Source organism: Myxine glutinosa, chromosome 4, assembly GCF_964187855.1.
Source record: "Myxine glutinosa chromosome 4, kmMyxGlut1.1, whole genome shotgun sequence".
Taxonomy (NCBI): Eukaryota; Metazoa; Chordata; class Myxini; order Myxiniformes; family Myxinidae; genus Myxine; species Myxine glutinosa.
Window position 1 is genome coordinate 31,792,430 of NC_136264.1, and position 26,634 is coordinate 31,819,063.

General features: G+C 44.4%; 1 protein-coding gene across 3 annotated transcripts in view; it reads left to right on the forward strand.

Annotated features, from left to right (window-relative positions):
* The first annotated feature begins 3,553 nt into the window (after positions 1-3,553).
* Positions 3,554-26,634, forward strand: part of LOC137425830 (procollagen-lysine,2-oxoglutarate 5-dioxygenase 2) — a 68,162-nt gene continuing 45,081 nt past the window's right edge. The window contains exons 1-4 of one of the 3 annotated variants that reach the window (XM_078775600.1): positions 3,693-3,901; positions 19,806-19,889; positions 22,834-22,925; positions 23,064-23,200. In XM_078775600.1, the coding sequence (XP_078631726.1) occupies positions 3,739-3,901; positions 19,806-19,889; positions 22,834-22,925; positions 23,064-23,200 (476 nt within the window). In that variant the 5' untranslated portion in view covers positions 3,693-3,738. Of the gene's footprint in view, positions 3,911-19,805; positions 19,890-22,833; positions 22,926-23,063; positions 23,201-26,634 lie in introns of all 3 variants that reach the window. The other 2 variants (XM_078775602.1, XM_078775601.1) reach the window with 2 other exon arrangements.

Genomic DNA, 26,634 nt, shown 5'->3' on the forward strand with positions numbered 1-26,634 from the left:
GCCCGTGGGATTCCCACGGGTGCCCCCACTCGTAATAATTAATTTCGTGTGCAGCCCATGGCTGCTGGTTTGCAACATTTCTGGTAACATGGCTGTGCCACTGATGCAGTTCCCCCTGCTGCTTAGGGTAGGAATTTGTTAATGGTGCCAGAGAATACTCACCTACTCTTCATGAAGGGCAGACACCGTGGGGTCTTTAACGTTCACCGATGAATCCCATAAGTCAGGACGCCCAATTCGACGTACATCCGAGGGACGGCACATACATTGATGAATCACCCTGCCTGTGAAACAAGGCTAGACAGCTTGGAGATGAGTGTGCGTACCTCTGGGGTCTGGAGCTCTCGGTTTTCGTGCCAGCCCTTGTGTCAATATTAAGCAACGTCTTTCCGGTCTCAGCCCTTGTGCCTTTCTGGACTGCATGGAATTTTGAAACTGCAGAAGAGAAACAAGTAAGTATGAAGAATATTTCATTTCTAGAGCAGTGCATCAATCAGCTAGAAAAACAAGTACAAAAAGTTTTAATTAAAACAAAAGCCGCGTCGATGTTACACAATGCCTAGATGCAGCTGTGCCTATAACGTCGATGTTATAGGCACAGGACATTCCTATTGATTCGATGACTTGATGTTATTTTTGTGCAAAGTGAAAATATATCTCGGCAATTTCCCGTGTGTGGCGACGAATTTTTAATATATCTCGGCATTTTCCCGTCTGTTATTTCAGGCGGTGTATGACTGACCATGCCGCGATTTAAAATAAATATATCTCGGCAATTTCCCATGTGTGGCGACACGTGAACGAAGCTATGCTCCTCTCTCCACATTATTGTGACGACATATAAATTAAATATTTCATCGTGACGATTGTCATCAAATGGACGAATTTTTAATATATCTCGGCATTTTCCCGTCTGTTATTTCAGGCGGTGTATGACTGACCATGCCGCGATTTAAAAAAAATATATCTCGGCAATTTCCCGTGTGTGGCGACACGTGAACGAAGCTATGCTCCTCTCTCCACATTATTGTGACGACATATAAATTAAATATTTCATCGTGACGATTGTCATCAAATGGACGAATTTTTAATATATCTCGGCATTTTCCCGTCTGTTATTTCGGGCTGTGTATGACTGAGCATGCCGCGATTTAAACAAAATATATATATCTCGGCATTTTCCCGTCTCTTATTTCGAGCGGTGTATGACTGAGCATGCCGCGATTTAAAAAAAAAAACTCAATGGACTTGAAGTTACAGGCCTTTGAGAATTCATTTCGTTCTATAAAGGGCAACTTTCATCCGATTTTCTTCCCGTTTTTTTTCAACCGAGTCTAAAACTGTTAGCGACTGTGAAAAATGAAATGATATATCGAATTTGATTTGAAATAAAACTGTGTGAGAGAGGAAGACACCACGGGCCTACAAAACAGGCCTCAAAGCTATGCGAGTTAATAAAATGGTGGATATTTGTTTATATGAAGGCTCTCCCAGAATGGGTGGAGCTATGGTTCCCAGAATGGGTGGAGCTTTGAGGTTTTGTCTTCTCTGCAAGAACAAGAACAAGAAGAACAACAACAACAACAGCAGAGGGCACTCTATGAGCAGCGTCTGCGACGTGGCTAAAAAGACATAAAATGTCAGCCCCTGTGGTTTTAGTAATTTTGCTGTTCAGAGTTACAGGCCATCAGTCGGCCATCTTTGGTCGGATTATAAAACAAAATCTTCTGCAAATGTATACTCTCATGTATTGTCTTTGTGCCAAGTTTGAACAACATTAGTAAATGCATGTCTAAGAAAGAAATGGTTGAGGACATGTTCAACATCGGGTTGTTGTTGTTTTTTTACAACTAAAATGGCTGCCAGTCGGCCATCTTTGATCACATCACGAAGCAAAATGATGTGCATACGTTTACCATCATGTATTGTCTTTGTGCCAAGTATGAACGAAATTAGTCCATACATCTCCGAGATAAGGTTGCGGACAGATGGACGAGACCCAATCCATAAGCCCCTGTTTTGGAGTAAGTCCAACGCGGTCGTTCGGTCGGAGAGAGGTCCATACATGGAACGGTTTGCTTGGAAAGGTAGTGGCAGTGTAAGGGGTGGATACGTTTGAATGGGAATTAGGTAGGTCCCTAGATACATTGCAGATGCAGGTTTATGGGGATATTGGTAGGTCTTGTAGGAATGTATAGCTTGTGTATGGGTGGGCCATGGTTTCTGGGGTTGGTGCAGCGCAGGCATGATGGGCCAGATGGCCTCCTCCTGCACCAAAGTTCCCTGTGTGTGTCGTTATTAGTGAAGGGATCCATTGGACAGAATCCACATTCACATTGGATCACAGAGGAATTGGACAACTGTACACCATTTGGTTTAACAATTAATTTGTGGGGAATATGTTGGAGTAGATAAATCATAGATCAGATAGGGAACCATTTGCGAAAAGTAGGCGAGCTATCGCCGGCACCACGGTCAAATTCTGCCACAACCTGAGTTGAACGTCAGGCCTAGCCAACAGGATCGTGAAAGACTTCGACGAAGCTTCCCACGGCCAAACCAACAGGAACGTGGGAGTAATTGTGGCCGTTAAAGAAAAAGACAGGGAAGTGTTTGGCGCAGTAGATCATGTGAAATGGTATAACTATAATCTTTCAGAAAGCTATTGATAAAGGTGCCACATGGAAGGATTCGTGCTCGCTAAGCCAGGTGAGGGCTTGTCGAGTGGCTGTTGTCAATCTAACAGCTGCGCATGCGCATTGAGAACCCTCGAACGTGCATCGCAGCACGTGCAAGAGTCGACATTTTATTTGCATTCGCCACGACCCCGATCCCCGTTGCATTGGCCACGCCCCTATCTCCGTTGCATTCGCCACGACCCCGATCCCCGTTGCATTGGCCACGCCCCTATCTCCGTTGCATTCGCCACGACCCCGATCCCCGTTGCATTGGCCACGCCCCTATCTCCGTTGCATTCGCCACGACCCCGATCTCCGTTGCATTCGCCACGCCCCTATCTCCGTTGCATTCGCCACGCCCCTATCTCCGTTACATTCGCCACGCCCCTATCTCCGTTGCATTCGCCACGCCCCTATCTCCGTTGCATTCGCCACGCTCCCTATCTCCGTTACATTCGCCACGCCCCCTATCTCTGTTGCATTCGCCACGCCCCCTATCTCCGTTGCATTGGGCACGCCCCCTATCCACGAATTTACCGTTTACCGAGACACGTGGATGTGCATTTTGCGAAGGATTGCTTTGAATATCTCGATCTGGCTGTCTTCAGTCAATGTACCTGCTGTCGAAACACCTGACGTCCCCATTTCGTGCATCAACACGAGCGTTCATATATTTAACTTGAACAACGCAATAATTTTTTTCGCCGCTTCGTCTTTTTAAAATTATTATGTTTAATGATCATTATATTGTTATACCAAAGATAACGATCGTGTTGTATCGAATAATGACTTTAAACGATTGATGTACCTTGTCCTTTGTTGGCTGGAGATACCTGTACGTTCATGCAGTGACGATTCCTCGAACGCTAAAGGTAACCCGAAACGCCACGAGGAAATCGGTGACAGGTAGAGCAGGGATCCCAGGTGGGAGCGTGTTGACCTTCGGCCGCGGATTCCTGTGAGGGAGACGCGGCGTGGGGAGGTGGTCACGTGGTGCACGCAAGGCGGGATTCTGGGGGCGGTGTCACGCGTGAGGGCCTGGCCGGTGGGATGGGGGGGAATGAGCCCCGACTTGTGCTGTGCCTTGTTAAAAGGTTCCCCCCGCGAAGACTCGGCCTTGGCGGGAAGCGAAATGGGGGGCTGCGTGGCTGTGGCTGTCCTGCTGTTTGTGGCGCTCACCTTTGCTGCAGATGTACCTGGTGCACCAGCCTCGAAACAACAAGGTACGTACGGTACGTCTCACGGAATACTACTGAGTACCATGTATTATGTTAACGACCTGCGGGATGCATGGACATAACAACCACAGTACGAGAATACAGTACTAACTGTACTCGGTGTAACACTAACACTGTAACACTAACACTGTAACACTAACAGCAAAGAATGAAAGAACAACGGCCACCTGTGCCCCGAACTCACTTAATCGTGGTTTCATCAATGGGGCGAATTAAAGTGTGTGTGTGTGTACTATATATGTATGTGTGTGTGTGTGTACTATATATGTATGTGTGTGTGTACTGTGTGTGTACTATATATGTATGTGTGTGTGTACTGTGTGTGTACTATATATGTATGTGTGTGTGTACTGTGTGTGTACTATATATGTATGTGTGTGTGTGTGTGTGTGTGTGTACTGTGTGTGTCCTCCTTAGTGTGTGTGTGTGTGTGTGTGTGTGTGTGTGTGTGTGTGTGTGTGTGTGTGTGTGTGTGTGTGTGTGTGTGCTATTTATTTATTTATTTATTTTTGTATACAAGATCGAGGCTCGTGAAAGAGCGAAAAAGAGAATACTATGTGTGTACTATGTGTTTGTACTATGTGTGTGTGTACTATGTGTGTGTGCGTACTATGTGTGTGTGTGTACTATGTGTGTGTGTACTATGTGTGTGTGTACTATGTGTGTGTGTTTACTATGTGTGTGTGTTTACTATGTGTGTGTGTGTGTACTATGTGTGTGTGTGTACTATGTGTGTGTGTGTACTATGTGTGTGTGTGTACTGTGTGTGTGTGTGTACTGTGTGTGTGTGTGTACTATGTGTGTGTGTGTACTATGTGTGTGTGTGTACTATGTGTGTGTACTATGTGTGTGTGTGTGTACTATGTGTGTGTGTGTACTATGTGTGTGTGTGTGTGTGTGTGTGTGTGTGTGTACTATGTGTGAGTATGTGTGTGTACTATGTGTGAGTGTGTGTGTGTACTATGTGTGAATGTGTGAGTGTGTGTGTATATGTATGTGTACATGTGTGTGTACTCTGTGTGTGTGTACATTGTGTGTGTACATTGTGTGTGTACTCTGTGTGTGTACATTGTGTGTGTACATTGTGTGTGTACTCTGTGTGTGTACTCTGTGTGTGTACATTGTGTGTGTACTCTGTGTGTGTACTCTGTGTGTGTACTCTGTGTGTGTACTCTGTGTGTGTACTCTGTGTGTGTACTCTGTGTGTGTACTCTGTGTGTGTGTATGTGTGTATGTGTGTATACATGTTTGTGTCAATCACAGCTTAGTTGCTTCCATTCTCACCTCATTGTCAGACATTTCCATTACAGTGATAGTTTTCTTGCTCAGGTGTAATTTTACCTGCATTTTTTTAAAGTTAATGTTAACTTTTTTAGTTTTATTTTAAAAAAGATTTAAAAGCATTTTACACACACGGAGAAAAAAAAAAGAATTTTTTAGTTTTAGTTAAGGGGTTAATGCATGATACTGTGTACAAATTGAATTCATCTGTAGATAGATACATAACACTGATTCGCCATGCTCTACCACACGTCTTGCAGTTGTGCTTTACCCATGGTGCATCCATCATCCTTTGAACCTACAGACAGTTTTCGCAAAACTTCTGAGTTTGAACTGAATGAGAATCCTGTTCTGGAAAATATTGAAGCTCCCTGGGGGGGCTGTGTGGATCTGCCTGGGGGGCTGTGTGGATCTGCCTGGGGGGCTGTGTGGATCTGCCTGGGGGGCTGTGTGGATCTGCCTGGGGGGCTGTGTGGATCTGCCTGGGGGGCTGTATGGATCTGCCTGGGGGGCTACACGGGGCTGCCCAGGGGGCTACGTGGTGCTGCCCGAGGGCCTCAAAACGGACGTTAAGGCCAACATGTGGTAGCTTAAAAACTTACTCGGAGTTTTAAGTACCTACACCCAAAATTTTGGGCCTCTCGGTGCTCCGGTTCAGCTGTGAAAGAATAACCTACAAACTCACAAACAAACACTTGAAAATATTGATGTGGATGAAGGACTTGAACAGTGATTGTGCAGCTATTGGTCGAATCGCACATCCTGTATCAATTTCCACAAATGGTTATTTTAATTTAAATTATGTACGTTAGTTCCTCCGTGAGCCTTTGAGACTGCAGCAAAAATACTAAATAGTAAATGTATTGATTTTGTTCCATATTCAGATGTACTTGTGCACACTTCCTTTGAAATTTGGAACACGGTTGTACAGAGCTGTCTACTTTGGGTTCGATTCCAGGCCCGACTATACATTGTGAACGTGGTGCTTCCCAGGCAGGTGTTGTGTTTAATGAGTGTTACTCTGTCATTTGGGATATCGAGCAGGGTCTGCATGAAGTATCCAAAGGTGTTTTTTGATGAAGAGGAGGCGAGTTTTCCAGCACACTGGCCAAATTCAAAATTACTCGCCGATAGGTCGAAGATGAGTGCGCTCTCTCGAAGATGAGTGTGCGCTCTCGAAAATGAGTGTGCTCTCTCGAAGATGAGTGTGCGCTCTCGAAAATGAGTGTGCTCTCTCGAAGATGAGTGCGCTCTCTCTCGAAGATGAGTGCGCTCTCTCTCGAAGATGAGTGCGCTCTCTCGAAGATGAGTGTGCTCTCTCGAAGATGAGTGTGCTCTCTCGAAGATGAGTGCGCTCTCTCTCGAAGATGAGTGCGCTCTCTCGAAGATGAGTGTGCGCTCTCGAAAATGAGTGTGCGCTCTCGAAGATGAGTGTGCGCTCTCGAAAATGAGTGTGCGCTCTCGAAGATGAGTGTGCGCTCTCGAAAATGAGTGTGCTCTCTCGAAGATGAGTGCGCTCTCTCGAAGATGAGTGCGCTCTCTCTCGAAGATGAGTGCGCTCTCTCGAAGATGAGTGTGCTCTCTCGAAGATGAGTGTGCTCTCTCTCGAAGATGAGTGTGCTCTCTCGAAGATGAGTTCGCTCTCTCGAAGATGAGTGCGCGCTCTCGAAGATGAGTGCGCTGTCTCGAAGATGATGAGTGTGCGCTCTCGAGAGTGTGCGCTCTCGAAGATGAGTGCGCTCTCTCGAAGATGTGTGCGCTCTCGAAGATGAGTGCGCTCTCTCGAAGATGAGTGCGCTCTCTCGAAGATGAGTGCGCTCTCTCGAAGATGAGTGTGCTCTCTCGAAGATGAGTGCGTTCTCTCGAAGATGAGTGCGTTCTCTCGAAGATGAGTGCGTTCTCTCGAAGATGAGTGCGCTCTCTCGAAGATGAGTGCGTTCTCTCGAAGATGAGTGCGCTCTCTCGAAGATGAGTGTGCGCTCTCTCGAAGATGAGTGTGCGCTCTCGAAGATGAGTGCGCTCTCTCGAAGATGAGTGCGTTCTCTCGAAGATGAGTGCGCTCTCTCGAAGATGAGTGTGCGCTCTCGAAGATGAGTGTGCGCTCTCGAAGATGAGTGCGCTCTCTCGAAGATGAGTGCGCTCTCTCGAAGATGAGTGCGCTCTCTCGAAGATGAGTGCGCTCTCTCGAAGATGAGTGCGCGCTCTCGAAGATGAGTGCGTTCTCTCGAAGATGAGTGTGCGCTCTCGAAGACGAGTGCGCTCTCTCGAAGACGAGTGCGCTCTCTCGAAGACGAGTGTGCGCTCTCGAAGATGAGTGCGTTCTCTCGAAGATGAGTGTGCTCTCTCGAAGATGAGTGCGCTCTCTCGAAGATGAGTGTGCACTCTCTCGAAGATGAGTGTGCTCTCTCGAAGATGAGTGCGTTCTCTCGATGAGTGCGCGCTCTCTCGATGAGTGTGCTCTCTCGAAGATGAGTGTGCTCTCTCAAAGATGAGTGTGCTCTCTCGAAGATGAGTGTGCTCTCTCGAAGATGAGTGTGCTCTCTCGAAGATGAGTGTGCGTTCTCGAAGATGAGTGCGTTCTCTCGAAGATGAGTGTGCTCTCTCGAAGATGAGTGTGCTCTCTCGAAGATGAGTGTGCTCTCTCGAAGATGAGTGCGCTCTCTCATCTGGGTTTGATTTCCAACCCGACTATTAACCGGTTACCCTGATTTTTAACTGGCAAGGCTTGAGTCCAACCTTTCAGCATTTGTTGCCGGTAGACGTTAAAGACCCCACAGTATCTTTCACAAAGAGTAAGTCATGCAGTTATGAATATATCCTTGTATACTCCCGCTGGGAAGGCAATGCCAAGTCACCTAGTGTATTCTTTGCCATGAGACTACTTCAGCAATACAGATACAATGCGTTTTGGGCTTGCAGGGGGGATGTGTTTTGGGCCTGCAGGTGGATGCGTTGTGAGCTTGCAGGTGGATGCGTGTGAGCTTGCAGGTGGATGCGTTGTGAGCTTGCAGGTGGATGCGTTGTGAGCTTGCAGGTGGATGCGTTGTGGGCCTGCAGGTGGATGCGTTGTGGGCCTGCAGGTGGATGCGTTGTGAGCTTGCAGGTGGATGCGTTGTGAGCTTGCAGGTGGATGCGTTGTGGGCCTGCAGCAGATGCGTTGTGGGCCTGCAGGTGGATGCGTTGTGAGCTTGCAGGTGGATGCGTTGTGGGCCTGCAGGTGGATGCGTTGTGAGCTTGCAGGTGGATGCGTTGTGGGCTTGCAGGTGGATGCGTTGTGGGCCTGCAGGTGGATGCGTTGTGAGCTTGCAGGTGGATGCGTTGTGAGCTTGCAGGTGGATGCGTTGTGGGCCTGCAGGTGGATGCGTTGTGGGCCTGCAGGTGGATGCGTTGTGAGCTTGCAGGTGGATGCGTTGTGGGCCTGCAGGTGGATGCGTTGTGGGCCTGCAGGTGGATGCGTTGTGAGCTTGCAGGTGGATGCGTTGTGAGCTTGCAGGTGGATGCGTTGTGGGCCTGCAGGTGGATGCGTTGTGGGCCTGCAGGTGGATGCGTTGTGAGCTTGCAGGTGGATGCGTTGTGGGCCTGCAGGTGGATGCGTTGTGAGCTTGCAGGAGGATGCGTTGTGAGCATGCAGGTGGATGTGTTGTGGGCCTGCACGTGGATGCGTTGTGGGCCTGCAGGTGGATGCGTTGTGAGCTTGCAGGTGGATGCGTTGTGGGCCTGCAGGTGGATGCGTTGTGAGCTTGCAGGTGGATGCGTTGTGAGCTTGCAGGTGGATGCGTTGTGGGCCTGCAGGAGGATGCGTTGTGGGCCTGCAGGTATATGCGTTGTGGGCCTGCAGGAGGATGCGTTGTGGGCCTGCAGGTATATGCGTTGTGGGCCTGCAGGAGGATGCGTTGTGGGCCTGCAGGAGGATGCGTTGTGGGCCTGCAGGAGGATGTGTTGTGGGCCTGCAGGAGGATGCGTTGTGGGCCTGCAGGAGGATGCGTTGTGGGCCTGCAGGAGGATGCGTTGCAGGCATGCAGGAGGATGCATTGCGGGCCTGCAGGAGGATGCGTTGTGGGCCTGCAGGAGGATGCGTTGCAGGCATGCAGGAGGATGCATTGTGGGCCTGCAGGAGGATGCGTTGTGGGCCTGCAGGAGGATGCGTTGTGGGCTTGCAGGTGGATGCGTTGCGGGACTTCAGGTGGATGTGTTGCAGGCCTGCAGGTGGATGTATTGTGGGCCTGCAGTTGGATAAGTTGCAGGCCTGCAGGAGGATGCGTTGTGGGCCTGCAGGAGGATGCGTTTTGGGCCTGCGGTTGGATGAGTTGCAGGCCTGCAGGAGGATGCGTTGTGGGCCTGCAGGAGGATGCGTTTTGGGCCTGCAGGAGGATGAGTTGCAGGCCTGCAGGAGGATGCGTTGTGGGCCTGCAGGAGGATGCGTTGTGGGCCTGCAGGAGGATGCGTTGTGGGCCTGCAGGAGGATGCGTTTTGGGCCTGCAGTTGGATGAGTTGTGGGTGGCAGGTGGATATGTTGCGGGACTTCAGGCGATGTGTGGGGGGCCTGCAGGAGGATGCATTATGGGCCTGCAGGGGGACGCATTATGGGCCTGCAGGAGGATGCATTATGGGCCTGCAGGAGGACGCATTGGGGACCTACAGGTGGATGCTTTGCATTCAGCAGGTTGCACACTACCACTGGAGATATCTCTTATTTATGTGGCATAAAAAATGACTTTCAAGGAATGTTACCTTTAGCAGATATATATTTGCTCCTTAAATAATGCAATAAGATGTGTACGTAAGTACGTGCCATACTCCAGCTATCATTGGTTTTGCCAAAAATCTGACTTTCGGTGCGGAGGAATGGCTAATATTAGCTTATCCTAACACATACAAGATGGGCCGGAAAGAACAAATCACTGTGTAAGGAAGGTTCAAGGAGTCTTGTGTTGTCATAATCTTGTAAAAGTGACGGTTATAACTTCATAGACCATTGTGGGTTTGATTCATAGACCACTGTGGGGAACCTCGATTCTGAGTTCTGACTCGGTCTGTTTACAATTACATATGTAATTTTCTGTGATTTAAAACTGTTTTTGGATCTCGAAGCACTTTGGCATTAATTTTTTGCCGTCTTCACAATCCACCCCGAACAATTAAACCAAACAGCAATTTTATCATCCCGTTTTCATTTGAATGCTGCATTGGAAGTGGTGTCCGAAGAAAATGTAGGTTTTTATTCACTTTTGTTTCCTGGTTGGCCTGTTACAAGGCTTGTTCAATCTGGATTTGGTAGAGTATCCCTCTCCAGTTGCGTTCCCCCTGCTGAGCTGTTTATTCTGGGTTTGATTCTGCGAAGGAATTTGATCCGCATTAGAAGCTTGTGTTGAAGCTGCGCAGCATCGCGTCCGGATACACTGTCTTTCAGAGGGAGCATTGAGCTGCTTGTCTCCTCTGCTTGCACTTGCTTTCTTTCAAGCAAAAACGCATTTTCTGTCGGTACCTCGGTTTCCATGGTGAGACATCATACGGCCTTGTTTGTCAGGGTCATCAAACAACAACAACAACATGCATTTTAAGGTCATTTTCCCTGCTAGAGCGGGGGTTAACCTTGCGGTCCCCATGACAATCTTCTCCATTTTGCCCTATTTTCTGCATCTCTCATTGTTAACCCCCTTGCCCGCATTTCTTCTTCCACCATCTTTAGCCAAGTCTTTCTCGGTCTTCCCCGTCCTCTACTTCCTTCTACATTCATTTCCATCACTCTTCTCAACCAGTCACTTTCATCCTTCCTCAACACATGACCAAACCATCTCAACCTGTTCCTCTTCACAACATCAATCACAGGCTCTATTCCCATCATCTTTCGCAATTCATCATTTGTCTTCCTCTCTCTCAACGATACTCCGCACATCCGCCGAACCATTCGCATTTCCACCCTTCCCAGCCTTCGTTGTTGCTCGACAGTCATTACCCATGTATCACTCCCATAAATCATAACACTTCTCACACATGCAGCATACACCTTTCCCTTCAGCTTCAACGACACTCCCCTCCTCATCAGCACGCCACTCAGTTCCCGAAACTTCTTCCATGCACTTCTCACTCTAGCAACCGTTGCTGAGTCTGATCCACCTGCTCCATTCACCATGTCTCCGAGGTAGCAAAATGTTTTCACACCTTCCAGCTTCACGCCGTCTCCAAGATCCAACTCAACATTTCCTCCATCTGCAGCTCCCTCTGTGCACACCTTACACTTGAATGTAGCTACCACATTGGTTAATGACCCTCTCAGACCCACTAATATCATCATACCACCATAATATGGCGAGGGAGAGCACAAGGGATTTGATTCTGGGATCCCAGCATCATGAGCTTCATGGAGCATACGCAGTTCGAATCCCACTTCCCAATGTGTGTCCGTTGTTTTCTAAAGTTCTCGTCATTGTAACACATGGGAAGGTACATACAATGAAGTCATACACGTGCAAGATCTTCCAATGGCCTTGGATCGCTGTAATTGTAACTGAAACCGAAATCACTTGAGGGACCTGTTCATTCAGGAGAGACGCTGAGACTTATTTAATGTAAGGGTGGGAGGGGTGGGGCAACCATCACATTTGGGTGCTGCTCCACTCGACCTTGTCTGCGTACTTGTAAGCTTGAGTTGTCAAGATACGATTGTGGTTTCTCCATCCAGATGAAGGCAGACACATCACGAGAAAAGAAGAGAGTTGATGAGGAGCAGGTAAGCCTAACGGATTCAGCCTTGGCCCAGTCATGGTTTCAACTTCCCAGTGGCTGGTTTTAAGCGGTGACGCTGTGAAGGGAATTCTAACAGTGGTGTGCCAACACTACAGCTTGGCATGCTTCAAACAAGGCCTTGTCTGTGCGTAAACCGCCAACCCTTCCCTCGGTGTCGCCTTGCCTAGATTTTGTATCCTCATCAGGCCGCTTGGCACAGAATGTACACACCGTGCTACTGTGGTCCTGTCACTTTACTCACACAACCCAAGCATGCCAGTACTTAGGGTTCTTAAGGCAGGTACTGACCTATCACTCTCACTCTCACTCTCACTGCACAAACACACACACGCTCTCACTTTCCTTTTCTCGCACTCAAATGACCGAGGAAATCCACAAAGGTGGTACATAGGTGGTTATTGGCAGCACAGTAATTCATTTGTAGGTTGGCTGCCACTGAGTTGCCCAGTCTGGGATTTATTCCCATTGAAGTCAAATCTGAATGAAAACTGCTGTAACAATGGAGTTGTAGCATGGGCACGTCATCTCGGAGCACGCTATCCTTCATATGAGGGCTCAGTTTTCCTGTGCACATTTAGATCGTGGATCATTAAAAACACCGAGATTCCTTAACAAAAATGTAGGCAGTGACCCATGTCAAATTTTCGACTTGGAATTAGCTATCCAATTCGTACTACCTAAAGCAGGCAGAAGGGTTGGGTGTTGCTATTGGCACAGGCATGATGAGCCAAATGACGTCCTTTACTCGAGTTTCCATGTATGTTCAGACATTCGTTAACTGTTCTTCCTTTTTTTAAGGCACTGTCAACGAAGTTGCCAGAAGCATTATGTATGCATCTGTGACCGTGAGTCCGTCCAGCTGTCCGTCCATTATAAGTTTTCGTTACCGCAATAACTTAAGAACGGCTGAAAGGATCTACAGTACCTTCAGAAAGTATTCACACCCCTTGACCTTTTCACATTTTGTTGTGTTTGTTTGTTTGTGTGTTGTGTTGTGTTTTGTTTGTTGTGTTGTCACAGTCTGAATTAAAAATGGATTAAATGCAGACTTTTTCTCACTGATCTACACATAATAACCCATAATGTCAAAGTGGAATTTTTAAAAAAGAATTTTTCACAAAACAATTACAAATCAAAAACAGAAATATCCAATTTACATAAGTATTCAACCCAATGAGTCAATACTTCGTAAAAGCGCCTTTAGCGGTGATTACGGCTTTGAGTCTTCTTAGGTATGTCTGTATCAGCTTTGCACATCTGGATTGGGATTTGGGGAGTTTCTCCCATTCTTCCTTGCAGATTTGCTCAAGCTCTGTCAAGTTGGATGGGGAGCATCACTGAACAGCAATCTTCAAGTCTTGGCACAGATTCTCAATGGGATTAAAGTCTGGCCTTTGGCTGGGCCACTCAATAACTATCACGTTCTTCTTCTGAAGCCATTCCAGTGTTGCTTTGGCTGTATCCTTGGGGTCATTTCCTGTTGGAACATAGATCTTCGCCCCAGTCTAAGGTCTTTTGCACTCTCAAGCAGGTTATCCTCAAGGATTTGCCTGTATCTGGCTCGATTCATTGTTCCCTCTTTCCTTACAAGTCTCCCAGTATCTGCTGCTGAAAACCATCCCCGTAGCATGATGCTGCGACCACCATGCTTCAGAGTAGGGATGATGTTTTTGGGTGATGAGTTGTGCTCAGTTTCCACCAGAAGTATCGCTTTGTATTCAGGCCAAAGAGTTCAATCTCCATCTCACCAGACTACAGAATATTTTGCTCATGCTCAGAGTCTTTGACATGCCTTTTTGCAAACTCCAGGTGTGCTGTCAAATGTGCCTTTTTCTCAGGAGTGGCTTCCTTCTGGCCACTCTGCCATAAAGCCTAGATTTGTGAAGGGCTGCAGAGACTGTTGTCCTTCTGGCAGATTCTCCCATCTCAGCCAAGGAATTATGTAATTCTGTCAGTGTGGTGATTTGGTTCTTGATCACCTCCCTGACCAAGATCCTTCTTGCCCGGTTGCTCGGTTTGGTCGGACGGCTAGCTCTAGGAAGAGTCTTGGGAGTTCCATATTGTTTCCATTTCCTGATGGTGGAGCTCACTGTGCTCTTGGGAACTTTGAAAACTCTAGAAATTGTTTTATATCCTTACCTAGATCTTTGACTCCTCACAATTCTATCTCAGAATTTCTACAGACAGTTCAATGTAAGGTGTTTTCCAAATGTAAGTGTTGTGGTGATGTTTTTTCACGAAAATACTCTTTTAGATCTTTCATTGTATATCTTCTTTTTTTTTTGGTAAAATTAACTAACATGTCTGGAGCAGTGCTTCTTAACCGGTGTACCTCAGCAGCAAGTTTAACGTCCATCCGAGGGACGGTACACACATTGATGAATTACCCTGCCTGTGAAACAACATGATAAGTTTATATTTGGGCCGAGATTTCAACCCAGGCTCGGCAGTTCAGAGGTGAGTGTGTGTACCTATAAGCTATCCTGCCAGCCCTAGGAATGTGAAAATTTTTCGCTTCCATCCATCTCTGATTGATATATTGCTACCATTTCCAACAACATAACTTTGAAGTGAGCTTCTCAACATTCTCATTTATCAAGAACAACATGAGGACATGTCTAAAGAGCCTGAATCAGGAGCTTTGTGTCTCTTTTTCCAGCATAGAGCCGAACATTAAGCGCCTCTCTTCCTCAAGACGGGCGCAAGTTTCTCACTGCCAAATGAAAGATTGGGCCTTCAATTTCTCATTTCCTTGCTTTTGAATCAATCATTTAACTGCCTTGTGATCTTCAATGATATATGTGGGGAAAGTGTTTTGAAAAAGATTTATGTTGATATATTTTTATGCCTCCGCCCCCGAAGGTGGCCGGAGGCATTATGTTTTTGGGTTGTCCGTCTGTCTATCCATCCGTACGGGCTAAACCTCGTTTTTCTCAGCAACCACATGTCCGATTAAGACGAAACTTTCAGGGTGGGAGCGACACCCATTCAGAATGTTTTTTTGTTAATTGTGATGTCATAGGTCACGTGGTATGGCAGCCATCTTGGATTAAACGCAAGTAATTAAAAATATATTTCTCGGAAACCGTTGAATGGAAAAATTTGAAACTTGGCACATTGTCAAGTACTCCCAATGGGGAACAAAACCATGATACTTATGACATCATCGGTGAAGTGGTATACCAGCCATAAATGTTTTAATTTAATGCCTTATCCTAAAAATCTGAAATTGCATGCACATGATCTCTGACCCATTTGTATTGAAATATTAAATTTATGACATTATAGGTCACGTGGTTTGGCAGCCATATTGGATTGAAGGAAAATATTAAATAATTATATCTGAAACCGCTTACCCTCTCGATGTGAAATTTTACAAATATCATCTAACACCATTGTTGCATATAGTTTTAAAATGATGACATCGTACGTCACGTGGTTTGGCAGCCATCTTGGATAGAAAAACGAACCTCAGCCGATCAACACAAAACTTTACAAACGTGATCCCCTCCCCATACACATGCAGAGTCTACATTTTTGATGTCATATGTCACGTGGTTTGGCAGCCATATTAGCTTGAAAGGCGATAATTAAAAAATCCCTTCTCTGAAACCACTTCACCGATCGATGTGAAACCTGTCATGGCTGGTAAAAATGTGATACTTCAAAACAGCTGAAGGGATTTAAACCGAAATGGTTTATTTTTAGGACGGTGAACGAGTGCATCCACCCGTTGTCACATCAGAGGCATATTGGCTATACAGTTGCATTGCTCTAGTTTTTTTTCATATAAAGTTGATAACGTTTTGGAAAAAACGATTAAAGTTTATGAAGATTAAAGTTTAGAAAACAATGAAGTTTATAATCTCTTTTATAGGTTGAATGATAAATCTCTAGGATTTTCTTTCATAATAAAACTTGAAATTAATTTATATCCTTGTGTCAAATATTTCATAAAGCACTTGAATTATTAAAATGATTTTAAATGTGCTATGTTAGTGATAATTTGCTCATCTAGGTGGGAAAATATGATTTCTACAGTTGTTTCTAATGACTAGTTAGTGATGAAAATATAATGCACATTGACGCGGTAAAAATTGGTTTGGTCTGGCCTGAGGATGGAGCAAACTCGAAAATGTTGTGGAGTGTAATGGACTCGGCCTCAGTGCGCAAACTCAAAATCTAGAAATAAAAAGTTTGAGAAGTACTGGAATAGAGGATAAAAAAAGAATGAGAAACGAAGTGTTTTCTCCATTTTGCTTTTAAATCGGTTGAAATTGAAAAGCAGTTGAACTTTTTCAAAGTGCACATTGCGTTTTTACAACTTCAAAGGCTAAATTTCAATTTTGATGTTTCCAGGAGAGGGGTTTGTTGCATTACCGTGGGGAGGGAGGAAGGGGAACCGACGCCGCGTTAACAATCCATCAGAAATCGGAATGCCTTTGAATCTTGGTGTTGCAAATGTAAAGATAACACTGCCTGGTTTTGTGCGGTTGGGTCTTTGAGATTTAAAAGCAACTGTGATTTGTTGTACCTATTGGTTTGGCTCATGAAGGTGGAGATCAATACACATTGAAGGAACCGGTGGCTCGGAAGTACGCAGAATGAAGTTCCGTATGGAATAGCAATGAAGTAAATATGGATTCCAAGATCCGACAGGATGGTGCCAAGGTGACACACTTACCTTTGAGCTGTCTAGTTTGGGTTTGATTTGCGACTCCACTATAAAGTCAAATTGGTGCTTCGCAGGAAGGGGGTTGCATGGCAAAGCACGGATTATGGAATATGAATGTGGAAAAAGGCAAGCTAGGAAAAGCACGTCTTTTGCATGCTTCAAAGATAATTGTGGAGTGAACTTCTTCAATTCTAGAAAAAAATTCAGGCAAAATTATGCTCTTCTTTTCTCCATTTTGACAATTGGAAGTTGCCTTAATGTCACGTCTTTCCGTAGTAACTATTTCCAATATATTTGGTAAGTCAAAGCAATGCATTGGCATGATGCCTGTTTTGATTCAAAATCTGGTGACAGCAATTCAGAAACAGCTTTTCAACCTTTCCCAGCAACTGCGGAACATGTGTGATCTTCCAGTAACTCCCTCCTGGTTAAACTCCAAAAATCCAGGATGACTGTAAACCTAAATTCTTGTTCATCGCTTCTCTGGTATGTGGAACCACCTTCCTGAGACTGTTCAATCCCATCCATCTCCCCAGAGCTTCGAGTAGGCGGTGCTCTACCAGCTTATGCCATCCTCCATCCTTGCCCCCATTGACCCTGCCTAGCCCAACCCTCTTATTTGCAGGTTACTGTTTCTTCCCATGTTCTCTCTTTTTTTTAAAGCTTCCCAGTTGACTTTAAAGACATTTTTTTTTTTTTTTTTTTCTTTTTTTGTATACAGAATTGAGGCTCGTGTAAGAGCGAACACATTGAACATGAAAACATGCACAGACACACAAAACATGCAATGAAGGGAGCGGGACACAAGAGGGAGAGAGAGGGAAACACACAAGCACAACAACAGAAGAGAACAGGGATGCCGGTAGATCTATGGAAGGGGAGGGCTGGAGGAGGAGGGAGGGGTACACAGTACAAAGCAAATGAACACTTCTAGGAACCCCAGGAAAGAAGCTGGGGATTCAAAGAGGCGGATTTGGGGCGTTTTAACGGGGGTAGAAAAGGTCATGGTTATGGATGGGGGAAGATAAGAGATTGTGGTGAACAGCTGTTTTAAAGACCTGGAGGGAGGAGAGGGATTGAAGAGAGTGTGGGAGTGTGTTCCAGAGGTGGGAGAAAAGAGGAATGAAAGAGTGAAGGTGAGCAGAGAGCCTTGATTTTGGCAGTTTCACAAGAAGAGGGTTATTGTTAGGATTATTAATATTGTATTATTCCCTCGGTTTTTCGTAAGCCCGTTCTCGGTAACTTTCATACCGATGATGCTCAAACTTCATAGACTTGTTAGAAAGGTCATGATATAATGCATATTGCAAAATGGTTCTGATTGGTGAAACAGTTTAGTCGCCATATTGGATTAAAAGGAAAACTTCAAAAATCTGCTTCTTCAAAATCGCTTAACCGATGCATACGAAACTTTAAACATATGGTTGAGTAGCCATGGAAATAAAACATACAGAATTGAAGTCTAAATACAACTTAAGCTGTATCAACAACACCGAAAGCCCTGACCTTGCTGGAAACAGATCATCACTGCTCGCAGTTCTAGTTTCATTTCATTTTTGTTCACTCTGCCCCACGTCTTGCTTTGTAAAATCCAACTGAAAAAAAGTTCAACTTTGTAAAATGGACAAATAAATGCACAATGGCAAATTGAAAAATGTGGAATTTTGTTTGTAATGCTATTGCCTTCCCAAACCAAACAGGTGGTTTTTTGTGTATCAGTAAAAACAAAACAAATGCGAATCTTTTGAATTACTCAGGTGCATTTCGTTATTTAAGCCTTCAACCTGGTTTTGGCATTTGCTTACAATATGCATTGCGTAATGGAGGGTTGGTGTGAGATATGCACAATTTGGTTCAAGGAAGAAGGCAAAAATATAAGGAAACTGTAACGGTATTGTTGGGGGAAAAGGAGAAATGTAGAATAATTGGTTGCCCTTCATATCCAAAGAAGTTAATTCACTTGAAACATGGGAGATATTTATACTTGGGCAATGTGTTTATAGTGCAGAAGCTGCTACTTAGACAGCAGCCACTTTCTAAGGTGACAGTGATGTAACCTAGTGTTGAGCAACCTCTAGGAAGACTAGACCACCTGCTATCCACAGTCCAGGCAGGAATTTGTAATTTTTTTTCTGGATACCGGCAATATCTCATGTAATTTTCACTAAGGATGCGTTGGGATCATTAACGTCCACCAACGAACGCTCCCAGACAGGACGCCCAGGCAGTTCGCCCAGACAGGACGAACGCACACATTGACGAATAATTATTTGTAGTGGGGCCGGTATTAACCCAGGTTAGACAGTTCAAAGGCTAGTTCACGGAGGCTACCTGTAAGCTATCCTGCAAGCCCTAGAAATGTGAAATAAGAAGAAATAAGAAAAAAGGACTCTTAGAGTTGCAATGTTTTTTTCATTTTTAGAAAAAATACTTTTTGGTGAAATAAGGTGCTGTGCAAGAGGAAAATGAATGAAACGGGGATAATTTGGATTTAAATTCCAGAAATAGAGAAGGATATGGATGGGGGAAATTGTAGTCGACTGTTTGCTCCCAGGCCAGCTGGCTCGACTGGATTCTTGGGAACATGTTCAGGGATAGGAAAGGGCAGTAATGTATCCCACTTTCTTAGTTTCTCATTCCTCCAGAAAAACTAAATAAATCGGCTCAAAAATTAAATATTTTTCTGTTTTATTATTTTATTTTCCGATTTTTATTTTTTTCTTGCTTTTGACCCAGAACTTTGTTTCTCGTTGTCTATAGCAAGCTATCCACTTGCTGTTAACTGTTTCCCTGAACGCAATCGAAAAAACGCAAACGAAATGATAAATGCAAGATCTGGTTGTTTTATTCAACTTATGTCAACCAATAGCTCAACTGTTGTATGGTATATGTGTGTTAACCCTTCGTAGATCTATTTCCAAGGCGGTTTTGGACAACTTTGTATGATGCGTGATATATCCTGGTCATTTATTTCCATTCCACTTACTAGCAACGGTACTCAGGAGGCCCAAATGAAAAGGAAATATATCAGAAATTGAAGGCTTTTTTTTATTTTAAACGATTCATATAAATATCCGTTGAATCGTATCACATGCAAATCATCAAAATCTAAACAGTACATGGCACCCATTTTGAAAAAAGATTGAATTCTGTAACACGGAAGCGGCCGCTACACCTGTTTTTCAGTCGCTTTGCACACGATGCCGTGTTACTTCGGAGCCGCACGCTTATATAGGAAGAGTTCGTCAGGAGTCGATCTACTCTCTCCTGGTACGTAGAATAAACAGTATTTGTATAATTTCAACAAAAGCCACATCACTGTTCATATCGGTAAATATTATTCCATCGTGTTTGGAAAAATTGGAAAACTTGGAAAAATTGGAAAAACAATATAGCCTATTTTACTCCCAGGGGTCCCAGGATTACCCACCCAAAATATCGTTGCGATCGGTTCAGCCGTTTTTGCGGTACCTTCGAACGGACAGACGGACATTTGGTGAATTACAGTAAGATGCATACAGTACATTCAAAACGTTTTCATCCTCTAGTCCAATCATTCTCTATTCTTGATGTTCAAAACAACCTCTAGTGAGTGTTTGCTTCAAAAAAGTTGGTGCAATGAGGTCGTTTGCAGGAAATGTTTGTTTTGGATGAGGTGATTTATCTCTTCTCAATTTGATGTAGAGAGAGAGAAGTAACTGCAAAGAACAAACAGATTTAATTTACCGGCCAGAATCAAGTGTAGTTAAGATCACAATTTCTTTAAAAAGCAAATAAATACATTGTGCAATGGCTGTAAAAAAAAAAAACCCCAAAAAACCAAGAAGTTCCTGAAGTTTGTGTATAAAACACATCTTACAAAGATTTGTCCTACTCATCAGTTGTGAGAAATCAGCCGAGATTTTTGTAAGGGACTACCATTGTCTGTTTTCAAGTTGTCAACCCTAATTTAAGAATTTCCACATTCAAAATCTTACAATGTTTGGAAAACCAAGTTTGAGTCTCAAACTCTTTCTTGATCACAAAGCATTTGCTTAGTGATGCGATGAGCACTCCGACAATGAAGATCCACAGTTTTGGGATGTGCCTGTTCCCATGCTCATGTGATGGCAAGATGGCTGCACCCATGGTGCTTTTTGGATGTGTGAGTTAGTGTGGATAAAGAAGAGTATTATTTATCTAATTTATGGAAACAAAGGGAAAACTAGAACAGCACGCAGTGGAGCGCACACTTCCATCAGGCCGAACAGTTGACGTTTTGTATCGCACCGATAGGCCGGATCTGCATCCTGACCTGAGCCAACATCTGATTGGCTTATGCTTGTCACCTACCCAACTCATCCACCAAGTTTTGTCATAATCCGTCCACAACTTTTTGAGATATCGTGCTATATGTACTGTATATAGTTTTTGGCACCATCTCTCAATGGTGAAGAATCACTTCTCCTGTCCGGATCCGGATATTCACCAAAATCTAATAATTTCATCCGTGTCACGCACCCAACCTGTCGCCAAAGTTTCGTCTGAATCCATCCATAACATTTTGATCTATCCTGCTCACAGACAGAGAGACAAACAGACCGGGGTAAAAACACAACCTCCGTCCACCTCCGGTGGTGTGGGTAATGATTCCTTTCTCCGTGAGCAGGCAGAGAATGAGAGAAAAATAACCAAAAAGGTATGACAAATCAGAAATATAATAAATCTATATATTAATGAAGGCGATTTCTCAGTCCATCTGTCCCTCTGTGTGACAGGTTCCTTTTCACTGGGACATCATTCCGTCTGGGACGTCATTACAGCATTGTGTCTAGCGCTAGGCTAGGCCTATGGGGACGTGGACGTCATCCTGCCGTCCAGTACTCAACCCATCCCCGACGGCAGTTGAACATCATAAACCATACATCTGACTGTCTGACGTCCGCAGGTAACGGGCTGAATACCAGAAGCTCGGCGTCTGGATGAGGCAAGATGGCGATGTAGTAAGATGGTGTTACGTCTGGAACGTCAATATGACATTGCATCTAGTGCGAGGCTGAAATCACAAAGCTAACTGTCTTTGGTTGCAATTGGTCTCTCACACATGTCATTGCCTCTACATCTGTTGGACGTACTGGCAAGGAGGTGCCTCTGCTTTCAGTATGGAGATTGTCGGACAAGATGATGTAATTATGCTGACAATTCATCTATCAACAGGATCGTCTGTCTGATGGTGACTTTTGAGATTTGTTGTAACTGTATAGTACATCACATACACCTCCAGTCTTGTCACCGTGGGCTTTGTCAACCTGATCAGATTGGAATTCCATTTCCACCTCATTGCCCTTCCTTTTGTCCAAGACACCGTCACAACCATTAAAAGCATTATACAGAACACTCATTAATTATATGTGTGTGTGTGTGTGTGTGTGTGTGTGTGTGTGTGTGTGTGTGTGTGTGTGTGTGTGTGTGTGTGTGTGTGTGTGTGTGTGTGTGTGTGTGTGTGTATACATACGATACAAACCAGTGCGGGTTGGCAGAGAAGTCCGGAAGCTGCAGCGTTTATGTATCAAGTCAACATGGAATATACAGTCATTCGTTCTGCTTAAAGTTTGTGTTAAGAATTCTTCTGTCTTGTGGAAGGGCACAGCCAATGCTGAGCAGTGCAGCTGGATCCATACTTGGTGCAGCTTCCTTTCCTTTTGCACTGGAGAAGGAAATGCCACCATTTAATACCTCTCTGGCAACCGGTGGCAAATTGTAATGACCATAGCCAGCAGGGCGATGAACGAACACAAAAGTGATGTCTGCTTGGCTTGTGGTTATGGATACACGACTCAACTGGCAACACCCTCGCCACAATTCCTAACGACTTCCACATGTTGCGTCTGGCGTTTTTCTGGCAGCAGCCTAAACTCGCGAGTTGGGGAACGGCTGTGTTTGCTGGCAATGCACAAATCTGAGCAAGGAAGCAATAAGCAGGAAAGGGTTCCTTTTCGTTTTACAGTATCTTAATACGATATTGTGGATTTAGTGTGTTTGAAATGGCGAACACTCTTGCGTAATATAGTGTAATGTGGCATTATTCATGATATATGTGTTGTAGTATTTTGTGGTGCTGTGAACCTTTCAAACTGAAATCCCCAATCGCATCCATCTCTTTTGACCTGAACTCTAACACTACATCACCCAGGTTTTTCTCGAGCTAACAGAAACTCTTCCACGTATTCCCCAGATGAGCTGCTGGTTATTACGGTGGCCACAAACGAAACGGATGGCTTCAAGAGATTCAGGAATTCGGCAAATCACTTCAACTATACTGTGAAGGCAAGGCCTGAAAGAGAAAGAAATTAATTTCCTCTTTTTTCTCAAGACTGGCTGATAAAGGCGTTTATAATCCCTTATGGACCTTTTAGCTCTTTGACATAGTTGTGATGGGCATATTTTGCTATCTCTACATCCCAGGTACTTGGGATGGGTGAAAAGTGGCGAGGTGGAAATGTACGGTGGTCCATCGGTGGGGGTCATAAAGTGCGACTGCTGAAAGAAGAATTGGCGAGGATCGGGCCTCGGAAGGATCTCGTCGTGATGTTTGTCGACAGGTATGCAAAGGACACAAAATAAGAATGTTTTCTGGGCGTCATTGATGCCATCACACCACTCGTGGAAATCCAACCATTGTTTTTAGGAATAAAAGAATAGCTCTAAAATATTCAAATACGTACATGAGAAGCACCTTTTTATAGTTTTGATATGTGAAAGACGCAGATGTATTAAAGACTTGGCAAATCCCAGTGGTAAAACAAATGTTTTTTTGGACAGACAGGCAGGCAGGCAGGCAGACAGACAAACCAGCAGACAGACAGCAGAGAGACAGACAGGCAGAGAGACAGACAGATAGGCAGAGAGACAGACTGGCAGACAGACCAGCAGAGAGACATACAGGCAGAAAGACATACAGGCAGAGAGACATACAGGCAGACAGACTGACAAGCAGAGGCAGATAGACAGACTGGCAGACAGACAGACACAGACAGGCAGACCGGCAGACAGACAGACAGACCGGCAGGTGGACCAACAGGCAGACTGGCAGACGGACAGACCGACAGACAGACAGACATGCAGACAGACCGGCAGGTGGACCAACAGGCAGACAGACAGACAGACAGACACAGACAGGCAGACCGACAGACAGACAGACAGACAGACAGACCTTTACACTGTCATGAGGTTGGATGGTGTTTTGCTTCAAACTTGTGAACCTGACAAAATGGCAAGTATGTATAAGGATGTGGAATGAAGTTAAACAGTGTCGTGGTTCTTGTCAAAAATGAGTAAATTCCACACAGGTTTACTTCTGCTGTAATTTGTGCTAAGGGGTGTGGTTCCTTTGGCATGAAGTCTTTTAATAATAGGACTCCGTCCTGCTGTCCAGAAGCTCGGATAATAATTCAATGTACAATGGCGAGAGACGAGGGGGTATTAATATGGTAGCTGCGGGTTTGATTTTATTCTTTTAACGGTTCTCAGTACGGTACTATTACAGTTACCATTTGTCTGTTTAGAATTCTGACTTGTTAATATTTTGACGTTTACTCCTACCATCATTGTCGTGGAGAGAACTCGCAGGTTGACTTGGTGTGTATTTTTCAAGTGTGCTCCACATTTTGACTTGCTTTGCCCAAGAAGTGAAGGTGGAACTTCAAAGTCGTCTGGGAATTTGCACAATCTTCTTTTCAGTCTTTATTTGGCTTTGGTTCATTTTCACAGCATTTTAGATCACTTGATTGTATGCATACCATTGGGTTATCTCACCTGTGTTTTGGTCTCTGATTGAGTCAAACTCAAATCAAAGCATTATCAGTAGGGAGCGCCACATCTTGGTGCCCCCCATATCTCGGATATGGATCTGAAGATCTTTGTATGATCGGTTGTGGACGCAGGACGTTAGTAAATATATTAATCCATGAGGCAGAGTTTTTGGAGCCTGCATGTAATCATGCGATGCGCATTCCATATTCTTAGCTAAATCGCAATTCTGGCGGCCATCTTTTAAAATGGCCACCATTTTCCAGCAATTTGATTTATTACACAGAAACTGGGCTCTATCTCAGAATTGGTTGGCCCTATTCATATGCAGCTGAATAAATGTTATTCACTGTAAAATTCTGCATACTGTATATGGCACCTGTATTTTGTCGGGTTTTGTGCCATTGGTTTTGAGAATTTCAGGAAATAGACCAGAAAAGTCTTTTTTTAATCACCATTCTCCCAAGATATTTCCATTATTATTTGCCTTAATTTTACGAGTCTGTTTCTTGCGTAATGTCGAATTCCATGTGAAACTTTGCATCAACGCATTCATCTCTGTGTTGTCTCTGGCTTCATTTGGACTGCTTCTACACTATATAGACACACACGACAGTTGTCTTGGATCAAGCTCTGTTTGCAAAGGGACCAGAAATAGCATGGAAAAAAAAACTCAGGCATGTTTGAAAGCATTATGCAACTTTCAAACGATTTGCAACTTAAGGTCAACAATCGGAAAGATGTTTGGTGATGCTGAAATGGTTGAAATCCTGATTGGACTACTCCATGACAGATAGGATGACTAACTAGCACTTTCATCTATCCTGCATTTGAGACATGGGCCATAGGTGCTTTGCGATGGACAAATCCAACTATGCTGGGTCGGTGTCTTCCTGTATATTATTCCCAGATGACACAACTAAAAGAGACCTGTTCAGACTTTGTATGATCATTTTCAAAAGGAGAGATTCTTTGTTGGTAGGGGAGGAATCATTTTCAAAACAAGGGATTCATGCAAGCAAATCCTTTTGGTGGAATTGCTGTGAGTCAAACCACTGAAGAAACTGTGACCAAAGGTACTCAAAATGTTGGAGGGACATGTGACTTGAGCCTCAAACCAGGAAACAAAATCGCACTATTATCTCACAGCTGAGCATTGAGCAGCAGAATCGAGACGACTGCACGATCAAATGTCTGTCCATTTTCCTGATCTCACTCGTGAAGATCTTGAGCAGCCCCACATTCAGAAAGTCGAAACTGATGTTGCCTCTGATTTATCTGCTCGAGAACAATCGGACAAATCCGTTTCAAGATCCTTCAGATCTCGTGTGGATATCAATTGGGGCAGCAGTATCATCTGGGGTTTCTGTTGATCTCTTGACATCACGATACAAGGGAAATAATCTGACCAGAATTTTCAGGAACATTGACTACAAAAGGGTTTTCCTTTTTCAGGAACAAATAAATAATGGTTAAAACTGTGAATTTGGACGATAAACTGTGAATTTGGAATTCAGGATATGAACAATATGGAAAAAACAAGTACAAAAAGTTTTAATTAAAACAAAAGCCGCGTCGATGTTACACAATGCCTAGATGCAGCTGTGCCTATAACATCGATGTTATAGGCACAGGACATTCCTATTGATTCGATTACTTGATGTTATTTTTGTGCAAAGTGAAAATATATCTCGGCAATTTCCCGTGTGTGGCGACGAATTTTTAATATATCTCGGCATTTTCCCGTCTGTTATTTCAGGCGGTGTATGACTGACCATGCCGCGATTTAAAAAAAATATATCTCGGCAATTTCCCGTGTGTGGCGACACATGAACGAAGCTATGCTCCTCTCTCCACATTATTGTGACGACGTATAAATTAAATATTTCATCGTGACGATTGTCATCAAATGGACGAATTTTTAATATATCTCGGCATTTTCCCGTCTGTTATTTCAGGCGGTGTATGACTGACCATGCCGCGATTTAAAAAAAATATATATATCTCGGCATTTTCCCGTCTGTTATTTCGGGCGGTGTATGACTGAGCATGCTGCGATTTAAACAAAATATATATATCTCGGCATTTTCCCGTCTGTTATTTCGGGCAGTGTATGACTGAGCATAAAAAAAAAAAACCACCTTTAGAGGCCATTTTTCCCCGCTTTGCGGGGGTTGGCCTTTTTCGGGCACCGTGGTTGTTGTTGTTTTTTTGGTCCACTTTTTGA